This window comes from Salvelinus fontinalis, chromosome 8, assembly GCF_029448725.1.
Source record: "Salvelinus fontinalis isolate EN_2023a chromosome 8, ASM2944872v1, whole genome shotgun sequence".
NCBI lineage: Eukaryota > Metazoa > Chordata > Actinopteri > Salmoniformes > Salmonidae > Salvelinus > Salvelinus fontinalis.
Window position 1 is genome coordinate 13,739,868 of NC_074672.1, and position 21,827 is coordinate 13,761,694.

Genomic DNA, 21,827 nt, shown 5'->3' on the forward strand with positions numbered 1-21,827 from the left:
CACATTTTACTGGTTGGACTGAGGCTTGGTTCCAACAAACAATTTCTTGAAATCTTGGGAGCTTCAATACATTTTAGCTTGTGCATGTTCTAACTTGGTGTGAGATTCAAGTAATATTTGCTAAGATAGATTTTTCGTAAAAAAGATAAACTGAAAAATGTATTTTTTACTAACTGTACTTTATCAGATTTAATAAATCCCATATAACTCCCTATCATGATACAATCCCTTTCTGACATTAGATAGTCAAAGAGACAGGGCATAGACTCACCCTTCCACACTGAAGGCTACAGGATGTGATTGTCAGAAAGTGTGGCTGACTGTATGAGAGCAGCTTTTATTGAGTGTCAGGGACTCCCTCCTCTGGTGAAAATGAGACACACACTGATTTCCTCTACAATAAAGGAAAGCAAAGGGAAAGGGGGATACCTAGTCAGTTGTACAACTGAATGCCTTCAACTGAAATGTGTCTTCTGCATTTAACCCAACCCCTCTGAATCAGAGGTGCGGGGGGCTGCCATAATCGACATCTACGTCTTCGGCGCCCGGGGAACAGTGCGTTATCTGCCTTGCTCAGGGGCAGAACGACAGATTTTTACCTTGTCAGCTCGGGGATTCGATCCAGCAACCTTTCGGTTACTGGCCCAACGCTCTAACACAGTACAGCCTCAGTCCAGTCTGAGTATACTATAGGCCTAGTTTTACTGGAGGAATTGTTGTTCTTCTGTACCAAAACCAAGCACTTAAATTAACTCACACAAAGCTAAACGTATCAGAAAAAATTACTACAAAAAAAAGGATTTTAGAGAAATGACAACAGTTACGTAACTAGAAAGGAAAACATGAGATTTATTTTATCACCACCAATATTCACAATTCAACACAATCCTCCCTTTTTGTTCTGCTAACTAGAGTGCAATTGTACCAACACAAAATGATCAAGGTTAATAAATTAAACAGGTTATTTACAATTATGCAAGACACAATACTTAAAAAAACAAACATTCAAAACAGTCAAATAATGTAGTGTCATTCTACCACAATTGATGGTATGAAACCTCCAAAGTCCACATAAGAAAAAAGTACAGCTGTCAGTTTAAACAAAATTTCCTTGCAAAAAAAAGCATGACAAATTCAAAGGGTTTGAATAATGTTTGAAACGTCAACTAAAATAAGGAAAGATGAAGAGTAGGTCACAAAATACAAAATGCCTGTAATTCCAGCTGAACAAGAAAAACAGTGAATTAGTAGTTATGACACCCTGTATGTACTCTGACACAAATGATTCACTAATCCTAACAGTAACCCGTCATGGTATTAGTCTACATCTTTATAGTACATTAGCGAAAATAATATAAAAATGGGGACATTAGCCTACAACACAATGTAATTATTTACACTTTTTTGTACCAGTCGTCTCTCTTTCCTCTCTCCTCCTCTTCCCTCTCTCCTCCTCTTCCCGAGGAATAGTATGTGAGGAATTCATTACATATTTTTCTTTAAAATGTGCACTAATACCTATTGAAAATCAACACATTCTACTGGGCCATTCACTCTGTGCAGGTGAAAATTGTTATCTTCTATTCCAGACATGTCTGTGAGAAGAGAAGAAATGGGAATTGTGGGGGCTCAGCTCTGGGTGAGGGGAGAGGGCAGACGGACAGTGGTCAGAGTATTTTCAGCTATGGCTTGAATTGGCTTCATGTCACAACTATAGTGAATCATGCAATGATACAGTGTGGCAAGAACTGGCGTCAGGAGTGGGCAGTGACCACGTGACAGGGTAGCCTACAGACTCCCTGGCCTAGCGGACACACGGCTAGTCTGACAGCCAATGTGGAACATATGGCTTGGCTACAAATAGCATCCAGTTAGTGGCTGAATATTGACCATGCTCTTCAGTTTAGACACAATCTATTTGACCAAATGTACAAAATGACAAAGACACAGCTTTTGGCATCTGAGACAGTGGGTCATCATGCTATATTAAAGAACCAAGCCACCTCCACTTGGCTGGGTTATAGTCGTTGGGTGACGCACAAACACATACACAAACAGAATTTGATCAGAGGTTCATCTCTAAGCCCCAGAACTGTTAACATAAAATCCTTGAGAAAAAAAGTCCTTGAGAAACGCTCCTTCAATACCAGTGTTCTCCATTAACAGAATGTGCCATAAAAAACACTTGAATTTGAAATACAACTATTATGTTGTTGTAAAAAAAAAAGTGGATATTAAAACATTTAATTCCAGTGTATTTCACACTATATTTCCAATGGAACTACAATGATTACTCTTATAATGTACAATTTAAACATAATTACCAATTCAATGCATTTCAGACTGACAAGCTTGTGTTGTTTTTTTATGCAAGTACTGTATGTTAGTCAAATCCAATCAAGTGTTCCTTGTTAGATCTCTAGGCCCGATGTTTAGATACCAAACCTGATCTATATTGTTAATGAGTCCATGATTAAGAAGTACACAGCCCTCTGTTAGTTCATTATGGCACATACTTCCTGATGGTTTTCACACATTTTAGACCTGTGACCATGATAAATCACAGAATTCCGATTACGGTAACCACCAATCCAATCCAGTCTGGAAACATACTCAGTCATACTTGTCAGTCTTTACATCTAAACAGGGGAAATATTGTAGACTTACACAACAACTTTCTCTCTTCTCAAATGAAACATGTTTTTCTTCTCACACCATCTCTTCCAATTGCACATGAACATTTAAGAATAAATGAAAGGGGAAGGGAACCCTTTAGGTTCTTATAAAGCGCAGGCTCTGTTAGATGAGAGGTAGGGAGGTGTGCGAGCAGAGATCTCTCTCCTCCCTATGCACAGAAACAGGGCTCTCTAGGAGGTGAGCTTTGAGTAGTTGGGCGGTGAGAAGCGTCTGCGCAGATACTTGAGGATGTAGAGGGGCAGACAGCTCACCAGGGTGATGACCGTCACCTTCCACAGGAACGATAGCGTGGCGATGAAATATACATCTAGAAACAGCCAAGGAAACAGAGGGCAGGATGGTGGGTCATTTAAACAAATATGTTTTATATATGAGGAATTGAGTAAGTATGACTTAATGTAATCAGGTTAATCATGACTACTGTTTGTATTTCAGTTGCCACTACTCAGTTCATTTAGTGACTAGGGGGAGACCTAGCAGGGAAACCTAGCAACTAAATATATGGCAGATGAGGGAAATGGCTTGCTATGTAATTTACTTATATTCAAGCTTCCATTCAGGGAAATTATGTACCTTTGGTGTCACTTGTGACTATAAAAAGTTAAAATTGCCTCTCTTTTACAAAAGAGGAAGACGAGAAGGGCACTTTTGACCATGTTCAAGTCATAATGCTCAGTGGTCTGAAACTGACCTTCACACCCCACATAAAGGCTTAAAGTAGCGTTTGGAAAAAGCAAATAGATATTGTGGAGTAAATGATCAGAATCTATACAACTACTGCATTTGTACACAGCCAGCCTAAGAAACCAAATCTGATTTTCTTTCTACAGTTGAAGTCGGAGGTTTACATTCGCTTAGGTTGGAGTTATTAAAAATCATTTTTCAACCACTCCACAAATTTCTTGTTAACAAAATAGTTTTGGCAAGTCGGTTAGGACATCTACTTTGTGCATGACAAGTAATTTTTCCAACAGTTGTTTACAGATTATTTAACTTATAATTCACTGTATCACAATTCCAGTGGGTCAGAAGTTTACATACACTAAGTTGACTGTGCCTTTAAACAGCTTGGAAAATTCCAGAAAATGATGCCATGGCTTTAGAAGCTTCTGATAGGCTAATTGACATCATTTGAGTCAATTGGAGGTGTACCTGTGGATGCATTTCAAGGCCTACCTTCAAACTTTGCTTGACATCATGGGGAAATCAAAAGAAATCAGCCAAGACCTCAGAAAATAAATTGTAGACCTCCACAAGTCTGGTTCATCCTTGGGAGCAATTTCCAAACTCCTAAAGGTACCATGTTCATCTGTACAAACAATAGTAAGTATAATCACCATGGGACTACGCAGCCATCATACGTGTTCTGTCTCCTAGAGATGAACGTACTTTGGTGCGAAAAGTGCAAATCAATCCCAGAACAACAAGCAAAGGACCTTGTGAAGATGCTTGAGGAAACAGGTACAAAAGTATCTATATCCACAGTAAAACGAGTCCTATATCAACATAACCTGAAAGGCCGCTCAGCAAGAAAGATGCCACTGCTCCAAAACCGCCATAAAAAAGCCAGACTACGGTTTGCAACTGCACACGGTAACAAAGATTGTACTTTTTGGAAAAATGTCCTGTGGTCTCATGAAACAAAAATATAACTGTTTGGCCATAATGACCATCGTTATGTTTGGAGGTAAAAGAGGGTGGCTTGCAAGCCGAAGAACACCATCTCAAACGTGAAGCATGGGGGTGGCAGCATCATGATGTGGGGGTGCTTTGCTGCAGGAGGGACTGGTGCACTTCACCAAGTAGATGGCATCATGAGGAAGGAAAATTATGAGGATATATTGAAGCAACATCTCAAGACAACAGTCAGGAAGTTAAAGCTTGGTTGCAAATGGGTCTTACAAATGGTCAATAACCCCAAGCATACTTTCAAAGGTGTGGCAAAACGGCTTAAGGACAACAAAGTCAAGGTATTGGAGTGGCCATCACAAAGCCCTGACCTCAATCCTATAGAAAATTTGTGGGTAGAATTGTGTGCGAGCAAGGAGGCCTACAAACCTGACTCAGTTACACCAGCTCTGTCAGGAGGAATGGGCCAAACTTCAACCAACTTATTGTGGGAAGCTTGTGGAAGGCTACTGACCCACTGGGAATGTGATGAAAGAATTAAAAGCTGAAATAAATAATTCTCTATACTATTATTCTGACATTTCACATTCTTAAAATAAAGTGGTGATCCTAACTGACCTAAGACAGGGAATGTTTACTAGGATTAAATGTCAGGAATTGTGAAAAACTTTAAATATATTTGGCTAAGGTGTATGTAAACATCCAACTTTAACTGTATTTACAAATCATTTTTTCTGACTGTCCACAATTTTACATGTGACCCATATCAGATTTGCTCATTCACACAGATGTAGCCTCTGAAGTAGCACACAAATTTCCTGTCACTGTTCCTTTACATTTGGGGGCGGTTGTAATGGTAAAGGTCATGCCCCAAAAAATAAAAATTTGAGCAAAAAAATCTTATCTGAGGGTTCCGTCAGAGGTCACATATGGAGGATCGAGTTTGTATCAGAATTCAGATCCACATATGGAGGTGGTGTAAATAGGAAGTCAAAATATCAGATTTCATGTGTTTTTTTGCTGTTCACACATTAGGGAAAATATCAGAAAGTTATCAAATAATAATAATGTATTAAGCTGCCTGTGTAAACGAAGCCTTACGCTTTTTAAGTGACAAACCACTTTCTATAAAAAAAATTAAATGTGATATTCGACATGTGATACAGTAGTTTCTGAGTTACAGCCTCTGTTTAGTCATTAACACAAAGACCATGGCCAGTGTGTGTCTCTGTGTGTGGTAGCTGGAGCAGGAAACTAACATTAGGCTAGCATGCCGGTGGCTGGCTGCACTCCTCTGGTACTATTTGTTACTTTATTCACCTTTTAGTAGGACTTCCTACAGGCAGTACATTCCAGGTCTCAGCCAGCCCAGGGCTAACTGGACACCAGAGGCTGTATGAATGGATAAGAGCCTGTCATCACTGAATACTGACGTACAAATCCAACGGCAGTAAAAATGGGAAATTACAATCAAATCTATCACTGTGTACTTGTAAATAAAATTGTAGCTGCATTATTTTGCTTCATCAGTATCAAAATTCCTGACATAAGAATTATTTGGCCATTAAAAGTGTGGGGGTGTATGTATGTTTACACACCTATGAACCTATGAATGTTACTGGCTAGGCTGAGAAATCTGTGTGTGAGCGCGTGTCTGCATGTGTGTTTGAGTACAGTATGAATGTTTACGCACCTATGAACTCGTGCAGGAAGACGAGCGAGGCGATGTAGCAGGCCAGACTGAGCAGCTCGGCTACGATCATGAGCCAGTGCCATGACTGGATGGTGAGCGCCACCATCAGCAGCTCAGTGAGGATCAGTGAGGTGAAGGAGATGGCCACGATGTGGACAAACTCTGATTCAAACAGCAGCAACGCCCCATACATAATGATACTGCCTAAGGAGCACAGAGAACAAGCAGCACAACGTCAAGAGCACTGCCATTGCATTGACGTGTAGCTGTGAATGTTTTTTTTTGTTAATTATCAAAAAAAAAAAAATATCAAAAAAAATAAAAAGAAATCGGTCAATTAATCAGTAAATGAATCAAACAACCGGCAGACACTTTGGTGCCATTAAAAAGCATGATTGAGTGGCTACATACAGTGCCTTCAGAAAGTATTCAGACCCCTTGACTTTTTCTTACATTACAACCTTATTCTAAACTTGATTTAAAAAAATCATGAATCTACACACAATACCCCATAATGACAAAGTGAAAAAGGATTTTGGATTTTTTTGCAACCAAGCCATGAGGTCGAAGGAATTATCTGTAGAGCTCCGAGACAGATCTGAGGCACAGATCTGGGGAAAAGTACAAAAACATTTCTGCAGCATTGAAGGTCCCCAAGAACACAGTGGCCTCCATCAGTCTTAAATGTTAGAAATTTGGAACCACCAATCAGGCATTTATGGTAGAGTGGCCAGACGGAAGCCACACCACTGTAAAAGGCACGACAGCCCGCTTGAAGTTTGTCAAAAGGCACCTAAAGGACTCTGACCATGAGAAACAAGATTTTCTGGTCTGATGAAACCAAGATTGAACTCTTCGGCCTGAATGCCAAGCGTCATGTCTGGAGGAAACCTGGCACCATCCCTACTGTGAAGCATGGTGGCGGCAGCATCATGCCGTGGAGATGTTTTCAGTGGCAGGGACTGGGAGACTAGTCAGGATCGAGAGAAAGATGAACGGTGCAAAGTACAGAGAGATCCTTGATGAGATCCTGCTCCAGAGCACTAAGGACCTCAGACTTGGGAGAAGGTTCACCTTTCAACAGGACAATAACCCTAAGCACACAGCAAAACAATGCAGGAGTGGCTTTGGGACAAGTCTCTGAATGTCCTTGAGGGGCCCCGCAAGAGCCTAGACTTGAGCCCGATCGAACATCTCTAGAGACACCTGAAAATAGCTGTGCAGCGACACTCCCCATCCAACCTGACAGAGCTTGAGAGGATCTGCAGAGAAGAATGGGAGAAGATCCCCAAATATAGGTGTGCCAAGCTTGTAGCGTCCTACCCAAGAAGACTCGAGGCTGTAATCACTGCCAAAGGTGCTTAAACAAAGTACTGAGTAAATGGTCTGAATAGTTATGTAAATGTGATATTTCCCCAAAAAAATTGTAATACATTTTGCTTTGTCATTATGGGGTATTGTGTGTAGATTGATGAGGGGGAAAAACTATTGAATACATTTTAGAATAAGGCGTTAACGTAACAAAATGTGGAAAAAGTCAAGGGGTCTGAATACTTAGCGAATAAATTATATGTACAGAACCAGACAAAATTTTGGACACATCTACTCATTCCAGGGTTTTTCTTTATTTTTTTTGACTATTTTCTACATTGTAGAATAATAGTGAAGACATCAAAACTATGACATAACACATATGGAATCATGTAGTAACCAAAAAAAGTGTTAAACAAATCAAAATATATTTTATATTTGAGATTCTCCAAAGTAACCACACTTCACCTTGACAGCTTTGCACACTCTTGGCATTCTCTCAACCAGCTTCACGAGGTAGTCACTTGGAATGCATTTCAATTAACGGGTGTGCCTTGGAAAAAGTTAATTTCCTTCTTAATGCATTTGACACATCAGTTGTGTTGTGACATGGTAGGGGCGGTATACAGAAGATAGCACTATTTGTTAAAAGTCCATATTATGGGAAGAACAGCTCAAATAAGCAAAGAGAAACGACAGTCCATCATTACTTTAAGATATGAAGGTCAGTCATTTCAGAAAATGTCAAAAACTTTGAAAGTTTCTTCAAGTGCAGTCGCAAAAACCATCAAGCACTATGATGAAACTGGCTCTCATGAGGACTGCCACAGGAAAGGAAGACCCAGAGTTACCTCTGCTGCAGAGGATAAGTTCATTAGAGTTAACTGCACCTCAGACTGCAGCCCAAATAAAAGCTTCAGAGTTCAAGTAACAGACATCTCAACATCAACTGTTCAGAGACTGCGTGAATCAGGCTTTCATGGTCAAATTGCTGCAAAGAAACCACTACTAATGGACACCAATAATAAGAAGAGACTTGCTTCGGCCAAGAAACACGAGCAATAGACATTAGATAGGTGGAAATCTGTACTTTGCAATTTTTGGTTCCAACCGCGGTGTCTTTGTGAGACGTAGAGTAGGTGAGCGGATGATCTCCGCATGTGTGGTTCCCACCATGAAGCATGGAGGTGTGATGGTGTGGGGGTGCTTTGCTGGTGACACTGTCTGTGATTTATTTAAAATTCAAGGCACACTTTGGGCTCCCGAGTGGCACAGCGGTCTAAGGCACTTCATCTCAGTGCTAGAGGCGTCACTACAGACCCTGGTTCGATTCCAGGCTGTATCACAACCGGACGTCATTGGGAATCCCATAGGGCAGCATACAATTGGCCCAGCATCGTCCGGGTTAGGGTTTGGCCAGGGTAGGCCGTCATTGTAACTAAACATTTGTTCTTAACTGACTTGCCTAGTTATATAAAGGTTAAAATATACATATACACTGCTCAAAAAAATAAAAGGGAACACTTAAACAACACAATGTAACTCCAAGTCAATCACACTTCTGTGAAATCAAACTGTCCACTTAGGAAGCAACACTGATTGACAATAAATTTCACATGCTTTTGTGCAAATGGAATAGACAAAAGGTGGAAATTATAGGCAATTAGCAAGACACCCCCAAAAAAGGAATGATTCTGCAGGTGGTGACCACAGACCACTTCTCATTCCTATGCTTCCCGGCTGATGTTTTGGTCACTTTTGAATGCTGGCGGTGCTCTCACTCTAGGGGTAGCATGAGACGGAGTCTACAACCCACACAAGTGGCTCAGGTAGTGCAGTTCATCCAGGATGGCACATCAATGCGAGCTGTGGCAAAAAAGTTTGCTGTGTCTGTCAGCGTAGTGTCCAGAGCATGGAGGCGCTACCAGGAGACAGGCCAGTACATCAGAAGACGTGGAGGAGGCCAACAACCCAGCAGCAGGACCGCTACCTCCGCCTTTGTGCAAGGAGGTGCACTGCCAGCGCCCTGCAAAATGACCTCCAGCAGGCCACAAATGTGCATGTGTCAGCATATGGTCTCATCAGGGGTCTGAGGATCTCATCTCGGCACCTATTGGCAGTCAGGCTACCTCTGGCGAGCACATGGAGGGCTGTGCGGCCCCACAAAGAAATGCCACCCCACACCATGACTGACCCATCGCCAAACCGGTCATGCTGGAGGATGTTGCAGGCAGCAGAACGTTCTCCACGGCGTCTCCAGACTATGTCACGTCTGTCACATGTGCTCAGTGTGAACCTGCTTTCATCTGTGAAGAGCACAGGGCGCCAGTGGCGAATTTGACAATCTTGGTGTTCTCTGGCAAATGCCAAACGTCCTGCACGGTGTTGGGCTGTAAGCACAACCCCCACCTGTGGACGTCGGGCCCTCATACCACCCTCATGGAGTCTGTTTCTGACCGTTTGAGCAGACACATGCACATTTGTGGCCTGCTGGAGGTCATTTTGCAGGGCGTTGGCAGTGCACCTCCTTGCACAAAGGCGGAGGTAGCGGTCCTGCTGCTGGGTTGTTGCCCTCCTACGGCCTCCTCCACGTCTCCTGATGTACTGGCCTGTCTCCTGGTAGCGCCTCCATGCTCTGGACACTACGCTGACAGACACAGCAAACCTTTTTGCCACAGCTCGCATTGATGTGCCATCCTGGATGAACTGCACTACCTGAGCCACTTGTGTGGGTTGTAGACTCCGTCTCATGCTACCACTAGAGTGAGAGCACCGCCAGTATTCAAAAGTGACCAAAACATCAGCCAGGAAGCATAGGAATGAGAAGTGGTCTGTGGTCACCACCTGCAGAATCATTCCTTTTTTGGGGGGTGTCTTGCTAATTGCCTATAATTTTCACCTTTTGTCTATTCCATTTGCACAACAGCATGTGAAATTTATTGTCAATCAGTGTTGCTTCCTAAGTGGACAGTTTGATTTCACAGAAGTGTGATTGACTTGGAGTTACATTGTGTTGTTTAAGTGTTCCCTTTATTTTTTTTGAGCAGTGTATATATATATATATATATATATATATATATATATATATATTAAAAAGCATGGCTACCACAGCATTCTGCAGCGATATCCCATCTGGTTTGCGCTTAATGGGACTATCATTCATTTTTCAACAGGACAATTACCCAAAACACACCTCCAGGCTGTGTAAGGGTTATTTGACGAAGGAGAGTGATGAGTGCTGCATCAGATGACCTGGCCTCCACAATCACCCGTTTGGGATGAGTTGGACCACAGAGCGAAGAAAAAGCAGCCAAGTGCTCAGCATATGTGGGAACTCCTTCAAGACTATTGGAAAAGAATGCCTCATGAAGCTGGTTTGAGAGAATGCCAAGAGTGTGCAAAGCTGTCATCAAGGCAAAGGGTGGCTACTTTGAAGAATCTAAAATGTTTATAACTTTTTTTATAATTTGTTTAACACTTTTTTGGTTACAACATGATTCCATATGTGTTATTTCATAGTTTTGATGTCTTCACTCTTATTCTACAATGTAGAAAAACGTTAAAAAAAAAAAATTATAACTTGAATGAGCAGGTGTGTCCAAACTTTTGGCTGGCTCTGTAAATCACAAGGGTCATTTCAATTCATGTGGCACAGGGAAACTCTCTGCGACAATAGAGTGACAAAATTAAGACAACACCTGTAACTGTAATGCTCAACCTGAACCTTGGCTCTGCTTATTCTGTTATTCAACACTTTGCTATTATGAAGAAAAATGGACAATTGAAATACAACTAAGAAAGTTTTCAACACAGTACAACCAGATCTATATATTTTGCATTTAAAAAAAGAAGGGAATCGATGTCGAGATTTCTCACAGTTTCCCATGTCAGGAAGAGGAAAAGGAACTTTTTCACTTTCCATCTTTTTTTTTTAACGCTTCCATAACCTTTCTGATTGTTAATGTGACCTCTAAAAAGGGACGTAAAAACACACTTCCTGCGATTGAAAATGTAATTAATACCAACAGATTTAACATGGGATGTATCATAGTTCTGTACTGAATACAGCGGCATTCTCATCACATTGAGCAAAAATTGTGGAAGGGTCAGGGTCAGACACAAGTCATTTTCCTGTTAGACATTCATATACATTTGACAATAAAGTAACCGTCTTCTCATTATTATTATTTTTTTTTTTTTTTAAGCATACAAAACATTGCCTCCGTGGAAAACTGTAACGGAATAAATACCAAACAACCCACCAACGGCCTTAAACACAGAAACCAGGCCCACTCAATAGCAAAGAAGGCGGAAAAAGGATCATGGCTAATCTTCCAACAACTGGAATATTCTGCTAAACAAGCTATTTGGAGAGGGAAAGGTGGGAGGTAAGGGTTGTGCACTGAGCGGTAGACAAAAGGTTTAGGGGTGTAGTTTGGATGCTTCTGGCAACGCCTTTGCAACACAAATGGGCCGTGTGGTAAAACCACCTTAGGTTATTTAACATTTACAAAGCACAGACATAAATAAACTCTACTACTAGCAATTAAGAAGAAAGCGTGTGGGCTGGTGGGGAGCATCATGGATCCTACACCACAGGGCAGGGCAGTTTCTAAAGTACTATCTGTGTGAGCGGCCGAAGGGATTAGTTGTTTTCCAACAACAAAACATAACATTCCTATCTATAGGAATGCATATCAATAGATACTCAAGCTACCGAATGTATCATTATTTCACAACCGACTTACCTTGATAAATACTTATTAGGACCCATATCAGAAACGTCTTAAAGGACAGAGGTCGACCCTGAAAAAGAGGAATATTCAGAACCATTTTAACAATAAATCCACACACAATAAGTACTAAACGTTTAATGAAAACTGAGATATGTGCAAATATGTGTGTGTAAAGTATTATCGAGGGTGAGGAGAAGTTTATGCAGTATGTATTAAAAGAGTGTTTCCCTGTCATAACACAATGCAAATTACACAGCCAATAAAGACATGTATTACCTTCAGGAGATCCTTATATAACTCAGGATAGAGCATGGCTACTTCTGACTTCACATCTTTATCCAACACAAGGGAGAACACAGGGAACATGGTGTAGATGGTGGAGTAGCTAAAACAAAGAACATTCACAAAAAGAATTAGCAGATTGCAGACGATAGTAGAGAATACTATTATTTTATTTACAAAAAAAACCACGTCATTTCTCAGGCACGCCATTACCAGACATTAACTGCCAGAGAACATTAACTGTAGGATGTAAAATACTTTACTTTCGGATTGAAGCTTCACGTATGGTTATGTGGCTACTAATATTAATTCTCACAGATTTCAGTACAGATCTGACCTCCATTCTAAGGCTGGACAAAGGGGGTTTTGATGAGTCAGTAGGGTTCAAGTCATCTCATAGTAGTGTCTTAGCAACACTACGTCAACACAATCTAACTATCAACAAAACATGGAGCTAACACATAGCTGAAATGCCATTGTGATAAGCCACCACTATTCAGAAACGATCAGCTCACCCAATAATGAGGAATCCTTGGTAGAGGGGGACAGAGGCAAAGTAGAAGACAGAGGAGAACACAGCCTGGGGGATGAAGAAGAGATCACAGATGAGTCATCATTACCGTATGTAGAACTTGTGTGCTTAACTTTGCATTAACAACTGTAATACACAACTACAAAACACCATTGACACAATTTGCCAAAACTATCTACACATTATTTAATCTAAAAATGAGTCAATTGATTGAAGTAATAGCTCTAAGAATAGATTATAAAATAAATAATAAACCTATTATTATCACTCTGGGGAGGTACTACTTCTACTACGTAGTTTAGAAATCTGACTAACACTGACTACTAGTATGATTCTACATGGTTTGAGCAGCAGCCAGACATAGAGCTGGGCCAGCTCATGCCCTATACCAAACAGTTAACAGCTGTGGCTGTGGGCAGTGTTAATTCGAGACACATGGGGGCCTCCCTATCGAATGAGTCTATGGCCTGGTGACTCACATGGCTTTCCCTTTTTCCTTGGTCTGGGAGACTAGCAGGCTGAAGAGCTGGGGGCATGGGCTGTGATACTCACAAGGGCTGAGGCTTGGGGTTGACACTGAAAGCTGTGGCCTCCCAGAAGAGCTCCTGGGGTCCCTTGCTCTGACTCACTCCCACCCTGCTCCAACTCACTATGCCTGGCCCTATGTACCCTCACTACCCACTGGAACTGGGGCTCTGGGGCTGGTTCTGCAGGGTCCCAAAGAAGCTTCTGGCACTCCCTATCCTGACTCACTCCACACCCCGCTCCACCCTTTGGTAACCTGGTCCTGCCTACCTGCATGGTGCTGATGCACAGGCTCCGGTGGATGACAAACTGGGAGAGGCCGGCAGATCTTTTGTAGCTGTTCCGCCCGTGGACCATGAGGAGTCGGCCCAAGTGCTTGAACTGAGTCACAGAGAAGTCTGCAGCCAGCGATGCCTGCTTCCCTTCCTGTCAACAAACAATGTGGTGGTGGAAAATAAGAGAAATTTACAAAAAGGTTAGCAAAGGTCTTCTTTAACCAGAAAAACACTTTTTACGAGTGTATATAAAGAATACTAGGTCCAAAAGTTTAGAGGAAAAGTTTAAACTAAGTGATCAACTGAAAATTGGAAAGGCCAAACTGCCACTGAGTAAATACTGTATAGTTCCCCATTTCTGCCAATAATTACCAACTATTGAGTTTATGTGGAGCTCTTGTCCTTATTTGCTGAATGGGTCAGAAAGAGCAATCTGTCAATGAGGTAGGAACTCTGCATGGTTGACCCGTCAGCACTACAGTTCAAGCAGTCCCAATCAGAACAGAAAGACAATACCACTCTGTCACATTCATTTCCTCTACACCCATGACATGCAGTCAAAAAGGAATCATCTGTGCATGATATGACATAAACAAGTGACAAATGTATGTTAAAAAGACACTCTGGCCAGATGGAAGCCAACTCTCAGGAAACACACAACACATACCGATGGAGAGTGTGTGTGTTTGTGTGAAAGCAGAGTGTCAAGGCGACAGGGACAGAGAGATTCTTACTTTGCCCTCCACTCCCACGCCACAGTCGGCTTCCTGGATCATGCTGACATCGTTTCCTCCGTCCCCTAAGAGAAAACAAACAGATATCAGTGGAAGTGTCAGGAGAAATACGTCTGTTAATGTGACTCACAAGAGAGAGGGCTGTGTGTGTGTGTGTGTGTGTGTGTGTGTGTGTGTGTGTGTGTGTGTGTGTGTGTGTGTGTGTGTGTGTGTGTGTGTGTGTGCAACTCCCTTGATCTGACCTCTGCAAACTGTTTATCAAGACCACATCATGAAAACAATACCATTCAACATCTTTAACATACAGATCAGCAACCCTGCAGTGAATTGCCATTGGAGAGTTTCAGTGAGCTGAATTGTTAACACTGTAATGTCCCAATAGAGAAAAGCTTGGGGGCTGACACTGGGAAGACTCACCTACAGCGCAGGTGAGTTTGCCTGTGCGCTCCTGCAGCAGCCGGACTATCTGGGCCTTCTGGGTCGGAGCGCAGCGGCAACACACCACGGCAGGACACTGACATGCCAGCTCCATAAACTCGTACTCATAGAACTTCAGACACACCTGCAGGAGAAGCAGAGTATGACAGACGAGGCTTGAACAACAAGCCAGGGGCCAACGACCGACTGTGGTTTACGTCTGTATTTTTATCAATGATGTAGACTCCTTCCTCAACGTCTGTTACATTTATCTAGAAAGTTGTCAATTGAGACCCAAAACAATGCAGCAGTGTGATAGGATAAAACTCAAAACAAGCTGAGGGTTCTCAAGTGTCTCCGTTAGACTTTTTCCCATGTTAGACTGACTCTTACCAATACCACAGCCACCACTAAAGGCCTCTTCAGTAACAGTGCTTTGGTTCGTCTTACACAGATAAGGTAAAGTGTTCAGAGGGAGGACGGTGCTCAGCTTACCTCCAGTGAGTCCCCTGATATGACCAGGGCACAGTCGTGTTTCCTCCGGAAAGCGTTGAGCTCCAGGTGGGCCTCTCCTCGCGTCGTCACCTAGGACCACAGACAGTACAGGGCTAACCATCACGGTCACAGACATACAGACACACAGATAGCGATCTAACCCACAGGAGTAGCTGCTCTCCTTACTGTAACTGTCATCCACACTCTAGATTAGCATCAGGGTGAACTGATCAACTGTCAACGGAGCATGCAAACCATAACCAGAACATGTGATTTGAAATGCCAAAGTTATAAAACCATAAGGAGGACCAGCTCAACCATGGATAATTTTGTGGGTTTCTATAGACTACTATTTATTACCAAATATGGAGGTTGATTGTAAACATCCCATAGTTTCTGCAACTCTATCAAACTCATATGTGGACTCAATTTAAAAAAATGTGGAACTGGAAATGACCGCAAGACATCAATCTGTCAAACAATGTTCTGCACTGGTATGGCTATATTCCTCTCCTATTGCCTGTTCATACATCAAGTCGTCAACCCAGGTGCCATTTGTGTCGAACCAGGAAGCCAATAGCAGATGCCCTGGCTATTGGTCCAATCTAAAGTCACAGCCCCTGCCCTGCTCCGCTGGGAGAAGCAAGGGGACTGTTTTCATGCTGTGCCAGCCATTGTTATCCTCTTCCAGTAACAACCGTTGTACACAACTCCTAACATTCCTATGGCAAACAAGCTCTCCCTTTCTGCAACTGGAGATCGGCCAAAAGGGAACTCAAAGGACTATCAAAGCAGTAGTGCAGTTTGAGAGCTAAGCCTGCAAAAAAAATTAGGAAGTTAGGTTCTCTGTCACTGTGTTCCCCAAGGGAGTGGTTCAGCTGGTCCTTACCAGCCTGTTTCCAGACCTGGGTTCAAAAACTATTTGAAATCTTTCAAATACTTTGAGCGTTTTCTTTAGCATACCTGGAGCGTCGGGTTGGCGGGGTTTGTACTTTTGGGATGTATCTATTGTTTATATTGCAACAGGGAAGATCACTCAACCACATCTAAAGTATTTGAAACCAGATTTTGAGAGCTCAGGTCTGTTTTACACTGGCTTGGATGCTAATTCCTGTGTGAGGTATTTATTGTTGGGCTTGCCAGCTATCCAGCGGATCTTGGCTGGGCTGGGGGACTACATAACCACCGCTATGGGCCTTCGCCACACAGAGGATGGATGTCCCAATAAGGTCAGGGCAGACAGGAAACTGTGGATGCCCCTGTGAACTAGGAATGACTCCTTATGCTAAAGCTATTTATTCTAATCCACAATAAATATGATATTGAAATAGCAGTGGTAAAACAGAAAAATGCCCTCTACTGCTTCTCCACTCACCGATCTAAAGATGTGGATGTCCTGGTTGCGGGTCACCAGATGGGCATTCTTAGCCGTGCACGTGGCTGTTTCCAGTTTATCTCCAGTTAACATCCACACCTACACATGTAATAACAGTTTTAAATGACATTTCTGTGTGATTAACATTTTTTACTTTTCTTATCCACATTCAAACAATGACATAACAACAGTTACAGAGGGCACAAAGCCCAGGGATAAATAAAGTGTATTGAAGTGAACTGCTAAGTGTTGTTGCTATGCAGCAGTCTCCATCTGCCCCGGTGACCTCCCCTGACCTTGATGCCTGCATTGCGTAGGATCTCCAGGGTGGGCCGTACATCAGCCTGAAGCTGGTCTTCTACCCCCGTCAGACACAGCAGCTCCATCTCCATCTCCAGGCTCTCGATCACCGTGGCAACCTTCAGAGACCGATCGTGCACACTCAGCTTGGCCTGGATGTATCGGGCCTGTGGGTGGAGAAAGTAGCAGGGGAGAAAATATGAAGAAAAGATTTCAATTGGATGCCTACAATATTGGAATATAGCATGTTGGAGTTGAACTAGATTGATTTATCAACTGTCAGACATACAAACTCGTGAAATGTAACACGTTCTGGATGGTCAGAGGAATAACAACATCGATCAGCAAGTAAACACCCAGTAGTTTCCAGCTCAGAGGGCAATTTTCAGTGTGAGATAAAGCAAAAACTATCTGAGTGACTCACTCAGGAACACAAACTCTATGAGTGAGTCACTAAGCTAGTGAGTCACCACCGCCCACCAGCCAGCTCACAAAATTATACACTCCAGCAATGGGGCTGGGGCTGCAGGGGAGACACTGCCTGCCTAGCTCGCCCTGAGAATGGGTGTGTGTGTGATCTGAGCATCAAACAACAGGCTTTGACATTTAAAGAACAATGGTGAACGTATCTGTGGAAACTATTTAGTTTTTGTATTTGTTGTTGTTGGCAGGTACTAGTTTGATATACAGGACATACCAAAACCTGTACAGTGCGTGCTATGTTGAGGAATATAAACAGATTAGTTATACATTGAGTGTACAAAACATTAGGAACAACTTCATAATATAGAGTTGCACCCCCTTTTGCCCTCAGAACCGCCTGAATGTGTTGGGTCATGGACTCTTCAAGGTGTTGAAGTGTTTCACAGGGATGCTGGCCCATGTTGACTCCAATGCTTCCCACAGTTGTGTCAAGCTGGCTGGATGTCCTTTGGGTGGTGGACCATTCTTGACACACACGGGAAACTGTTGAGCATGAAAAACCCAACAGCGTTGCAGTTCTTGACACACTCAAACCAGTGCGCCTGGCACCTACTGCCATACCACGTTCGAAGGCACTTAAATATTTTGTCTTGCCCCTTCACCCTCTGAATGGCACATATACACAAGGCATGTCTTAACTGTCTCAAGGCTTAAAAATCCTCCCCTTCATCTACACTGATTGAAGTGGATTTAACAAGTGACATCAATAAGGGATCATAGTTTCACCTGGATTCATCTGGCCAGTCTAATGTTTCGTATATTGTCATCCTACAAAAAAAAGATTTTACTGAAATCTCCTTGGGATTGTGAGGAGTGGTAACCAACACAATGATTAACTGGGGCATAACAACACAAGAAGAGGGAGGTGCATCAAATAGTAAAAGTTAACAATTAATGTTGTTATAACTGCTATAACACACTCGGTATCATCTTTCATTCTCAGACATCAAAATGAATTCACATTCTCTTTACGACACCGTTATAATAAAACCAACACCATGTAGGAATGAACCTACTGAGTCTTTATGACCTGCTATGTGGATGTGCTCGCAGAAGCCAACTCAAACCAAGATGGATACCCTGGGCTTCAGTCTCACTAATGAATTTGCCAAATGGATATGAAACACTGAAATGTCAAGGTCACCGACGGCACTGGTTACTCAGGACAGTCAATTCATTCTCCATTAAACAACATCCTCCTCCTGTTGGCTTTGGTTATGGCACAGTCCCGACCGCTAAGTCCCGTACCCAATGGATCAACGTGATGACAGAAATATTTAAGCTCGTTCAAAGACAGAGCGGGAACGCTACTAACCTCAAAGTCTTGGTACTGTTCCTCTGTTAGAGACTTCTTGGAAACGACCAAGACCCTCAGACCTTCCCTGGCCATATTTCCACACTGGAAGAAAGAGCAAAAGTAACACTAAAATATTAATATCAGAACAGAATGTTCAAACATACACAACGACTCTAACCCCCCCCCCCCAAAAAAGGTTAAATTGACATCAACCTCTAAAGATGACCTCAACATGATATATTCAAATCAGGGTGGTCTTTTATTCAAACTAAAATGACTTATTCTAGACTTGAGGAAGGAAAATCTACCTCTTCTTCCAGCCAGTCGTTATACTGGACAATGCCAGCCATCACCACATCTGCACCCTTCATGTAGAAGCTAATCTCTCCTGTAGACTCATCCTGTAAAACAGACCACTGTCACTACCTAAACTCCATGCTTGACAAACAAAATAGAAGAAAAACATTCACATCAATCAAAAAGGTACATTCCGGGGTTTCCCCCTGACTCTCAGCACTTGTGTAGGGATGCACATAAAAATATGAGTTTATTATTGTCAGTTGGTTGCGTAGAAAGGGAAACTTAAGTTTGGTCTCAAACATGCTTCAAAATATTTTCTTGAGGAACCCAAGTTCAACCCCAGGCATCCTGAAGTAGAGTTATACCAGGTCTATCCAAGCCAACAACAATAGTTAGTCATGCAGACAGCACAGAGACTTAGTCATAGGGTTCATAGCCGGGTAAAGTCTTTTTCAGATCAGTCTTCGTCTTGATGGATCACTGGACCAATGCCCAGGTTCAAAAGCCAGAAAACGTATCATTTCAAAAGAGCAGTTGGCCCCACTGGTGTCAGCTATAGAATGTATCTTTCAAAAGAGCAGTTACATCCAAACACTAACAGTTGGCGGGCAATCAAGCAAAATACAAATCATCTTCCACAATACATTAGTTCAGCTACGGAAGGCAAACACCGCTGGCAATTGTAAATGGATGACTGGAATTTGCATTTTCAAACCAGATTCATATCCCATTCAGCAGCACTTACTCGAACTATGATTCCCATCCGCTTGCTCTCATAGGTGAAGGGGAATATCTGCAGGATGGTGAAGTTCAGGATCTGTCCACTAGGAGTCCTCAGCTGCATGGAATTGTGGTCCCGTCCGACCAGGGTCAGTCCAACACTCTCAGTCCACTGCACCAGTGACACCTAGCAAGGCAAGGCAAAGGAGACAGTTTGGTGATTGGTGGTTATCAAAATAGATCCGTTTGGTAAGGTAAAAGGAGAATGGACCATTTTAGCATGATGTACCTTTTCACAGGAAATAGCAATAAGCAGGAAATATCAAACTGAACAAAGAGCACAGTTCTACTTCAGCGCAAATCAATAATAAAAGCATTTCTGCACTCAAACTAGGAAGACAATCCTTTTAAAAGACGCATGCTGCATGTTTTATCTGGTTTCTTTTGAAGGGCACATGAGGATAAAGGCAGATTTTTTATTTTTTATTTGACTAGTCAGTTAAGAACAAATTCTTATTTTCAATGACGGCCTACCAAAAGGAAAAAGGCCTCCTGCGGGGACAGGGGCCTGGGATAAAACATTAAAAAAACAATATAAATATAGGACAAAACACACATCACAACAGGAGAGACACAACACTGCATAAAGAGAGACCTATAAGACAACAATATAACAAGGCAGCAACACATGACAACACAGCATGGTAGCAACACACATGACAACAACATGGTAGCAGCACAAAAACATGGTACAAATGACATTTGGAATCATTGAAGTAATAATTTCCGGGGGGTCAGAAGTTATTAATGTCCCAAAACTTCCAGATATTAGCACAAGATCAAAAACACAATTCATCCCTCATGCCTACACTAACCGCTCTCTAATACACACTGAGTGTACAAAACATTAAGAACACCTGCTCCTTCTAATGACATAGACTGACCAGGTAAATCCAGATGAAAGCTATGATCCCTTATTGATGTCACTTATTAAATCCACTTCCAATCAGTCTAGATGAAGGGGAGAATTTTTAAGCCTTGAAACAATTGAGACATGGATTGTGTATGTGTACCATTCAAAGGGTGAATGGGTAAGACAAAATATTTAAGTGCCTTTGAACAGGGTATGGTAGTAGGGGCCAGGCACACCGGTTTCTGTCAAGAACTGCAATGCTGCTGGATTTTTCACGCTCAACAGTTTCCTGTGTGTATCAAGAATGGTCTACCACCCAGAAGACACCTAGCCAAGCATCGGAGTCAACATGGGCCAGCATCGCTGTGGAACGCTTTCAGCATCTTGTAGAGTTGAAGGCAAAATGGGGGGGGTCAATTCAATATTAGGAAGGTGTTCCTAATGTTTGGTAGACTCAGTGTAGATCTCAGATGGACAGAACGAGGCATCGGTTGGACCCTAAACACCCAAAGTCCAGTCCCAAACCATGACTCCTCTCCCACAGCTAACAAATAATACTTATTCCATGCTAATATTTGGTCTGAGGCTATGCTTGGCTAAGGTTAGCCCTGAGCTGAACTCCATGAAGCTCAACACAGCTCTGACTATTTCGTGCGTTGGTCATACAAGTTGGGGAGAATGAAGAACTTGACTTAGTCATGGTAACATTAGTAAGGCTACATTCACTGTGAAGGCATGCAGTGAATCGGCCTCCACCACAACAGCACCACTTGTTAATGGGAATGTCTAGAGTTTAATTGAGCTGAGTCTGCTACTGGCAAATGGTTGGAGTCAAAACCACAGCTTGGCATAAGCGAAAGTTCTTAATGGTCCTGCTTGGAAGTGGAACAGTCAAGAAATACTTGATATACTCTTCCGGCTTTTTGTTATAGGAACACACTTCTCTTGAGTAGATATGCTGCTCAATATTTTAGACATAATATATAAGATATACTAAATAAGCAGATGTAAAAGCATAAGCTGTGGAAAAATTTCTCCACACTACAACTAGGACTCTTCATTTAGATTGTATTAACAACAAACACGAGTTATGTCTGCCAAACAGGTATCACA

The 21,827-nt window shown here is 42.3% G+C and overlaps 1 protein-coding gene across 1 annotated transcript in view; it reads right to left on the reverse strand.

Annotated features, from left to right (window-relative positions):
* Positions 1 to 829: 829 nt before the first annotated feature.
* The window catches only part of LOC129860637 (probable phospholipid-transporting ATPase IIA), a 42,330-nt gene continuing 21,332 nt past the window's right edge, over positions 830 to 21,827 (reverse strand). The window contains exons 15-28 of the mRNA XM_055931233.1: positions 19,827 to 19,988; positions 19,090 to 19,182; positions 18,800 to 18,883; positions 16,998 to 17,168; positions 16,702 to 16,800; positions 15,327 to 15,416; positions 14,832 to 14,976; positions 14,415 to 14,479; positions 13,676 to 13,831; positions 12,864 to 12,928; positions 12,343 to 12,451; positions 12,079 to 12,136; positions 6,020 to 6,223; positions 830 to 3,004 (exon numbers count right to left, since the gene is read on the reverse strand). Coding sequence (XP_055787208.1) covers positions 2,868 to 3,004; positions 6,020 to 6,223; positions 12,079 to 12,136; positions 12,343 to 12,451; positions 12,864 to 12,928; positions 13,676 to 13,831; positions 14,415 to 14,479; positions 14,832 to 14,976; positions 15,327 to 15,416; positions 16,702 to 16,800; positions 16,998 to 17,168; positions 18,800 to 18,883; positions 19,090 to 19,182; positions 19,827 to 19,988 — 1,638 coding nt within the window. The 3' untranslated portion in view covers positions 830 to 2,867. The remainder of the gene's footprint in view (positions 3,005 to 6,019; positions 6,224 to 12,078; positions 12,137 to 12,342; positions 12,452 to 12,863; positions 12,929 to 13,675; positions 13,832 to 14,414; positions 14,480 to 14,831; positions 14,977 to 15,326; positions 15,417 to 16,701; positions 16,801 to 16,997; positions 17,169 to 18,799; positions 18,884 to 19,089; positions 19,183 to 19,826; positions 19,989 to 21,827) is intronic.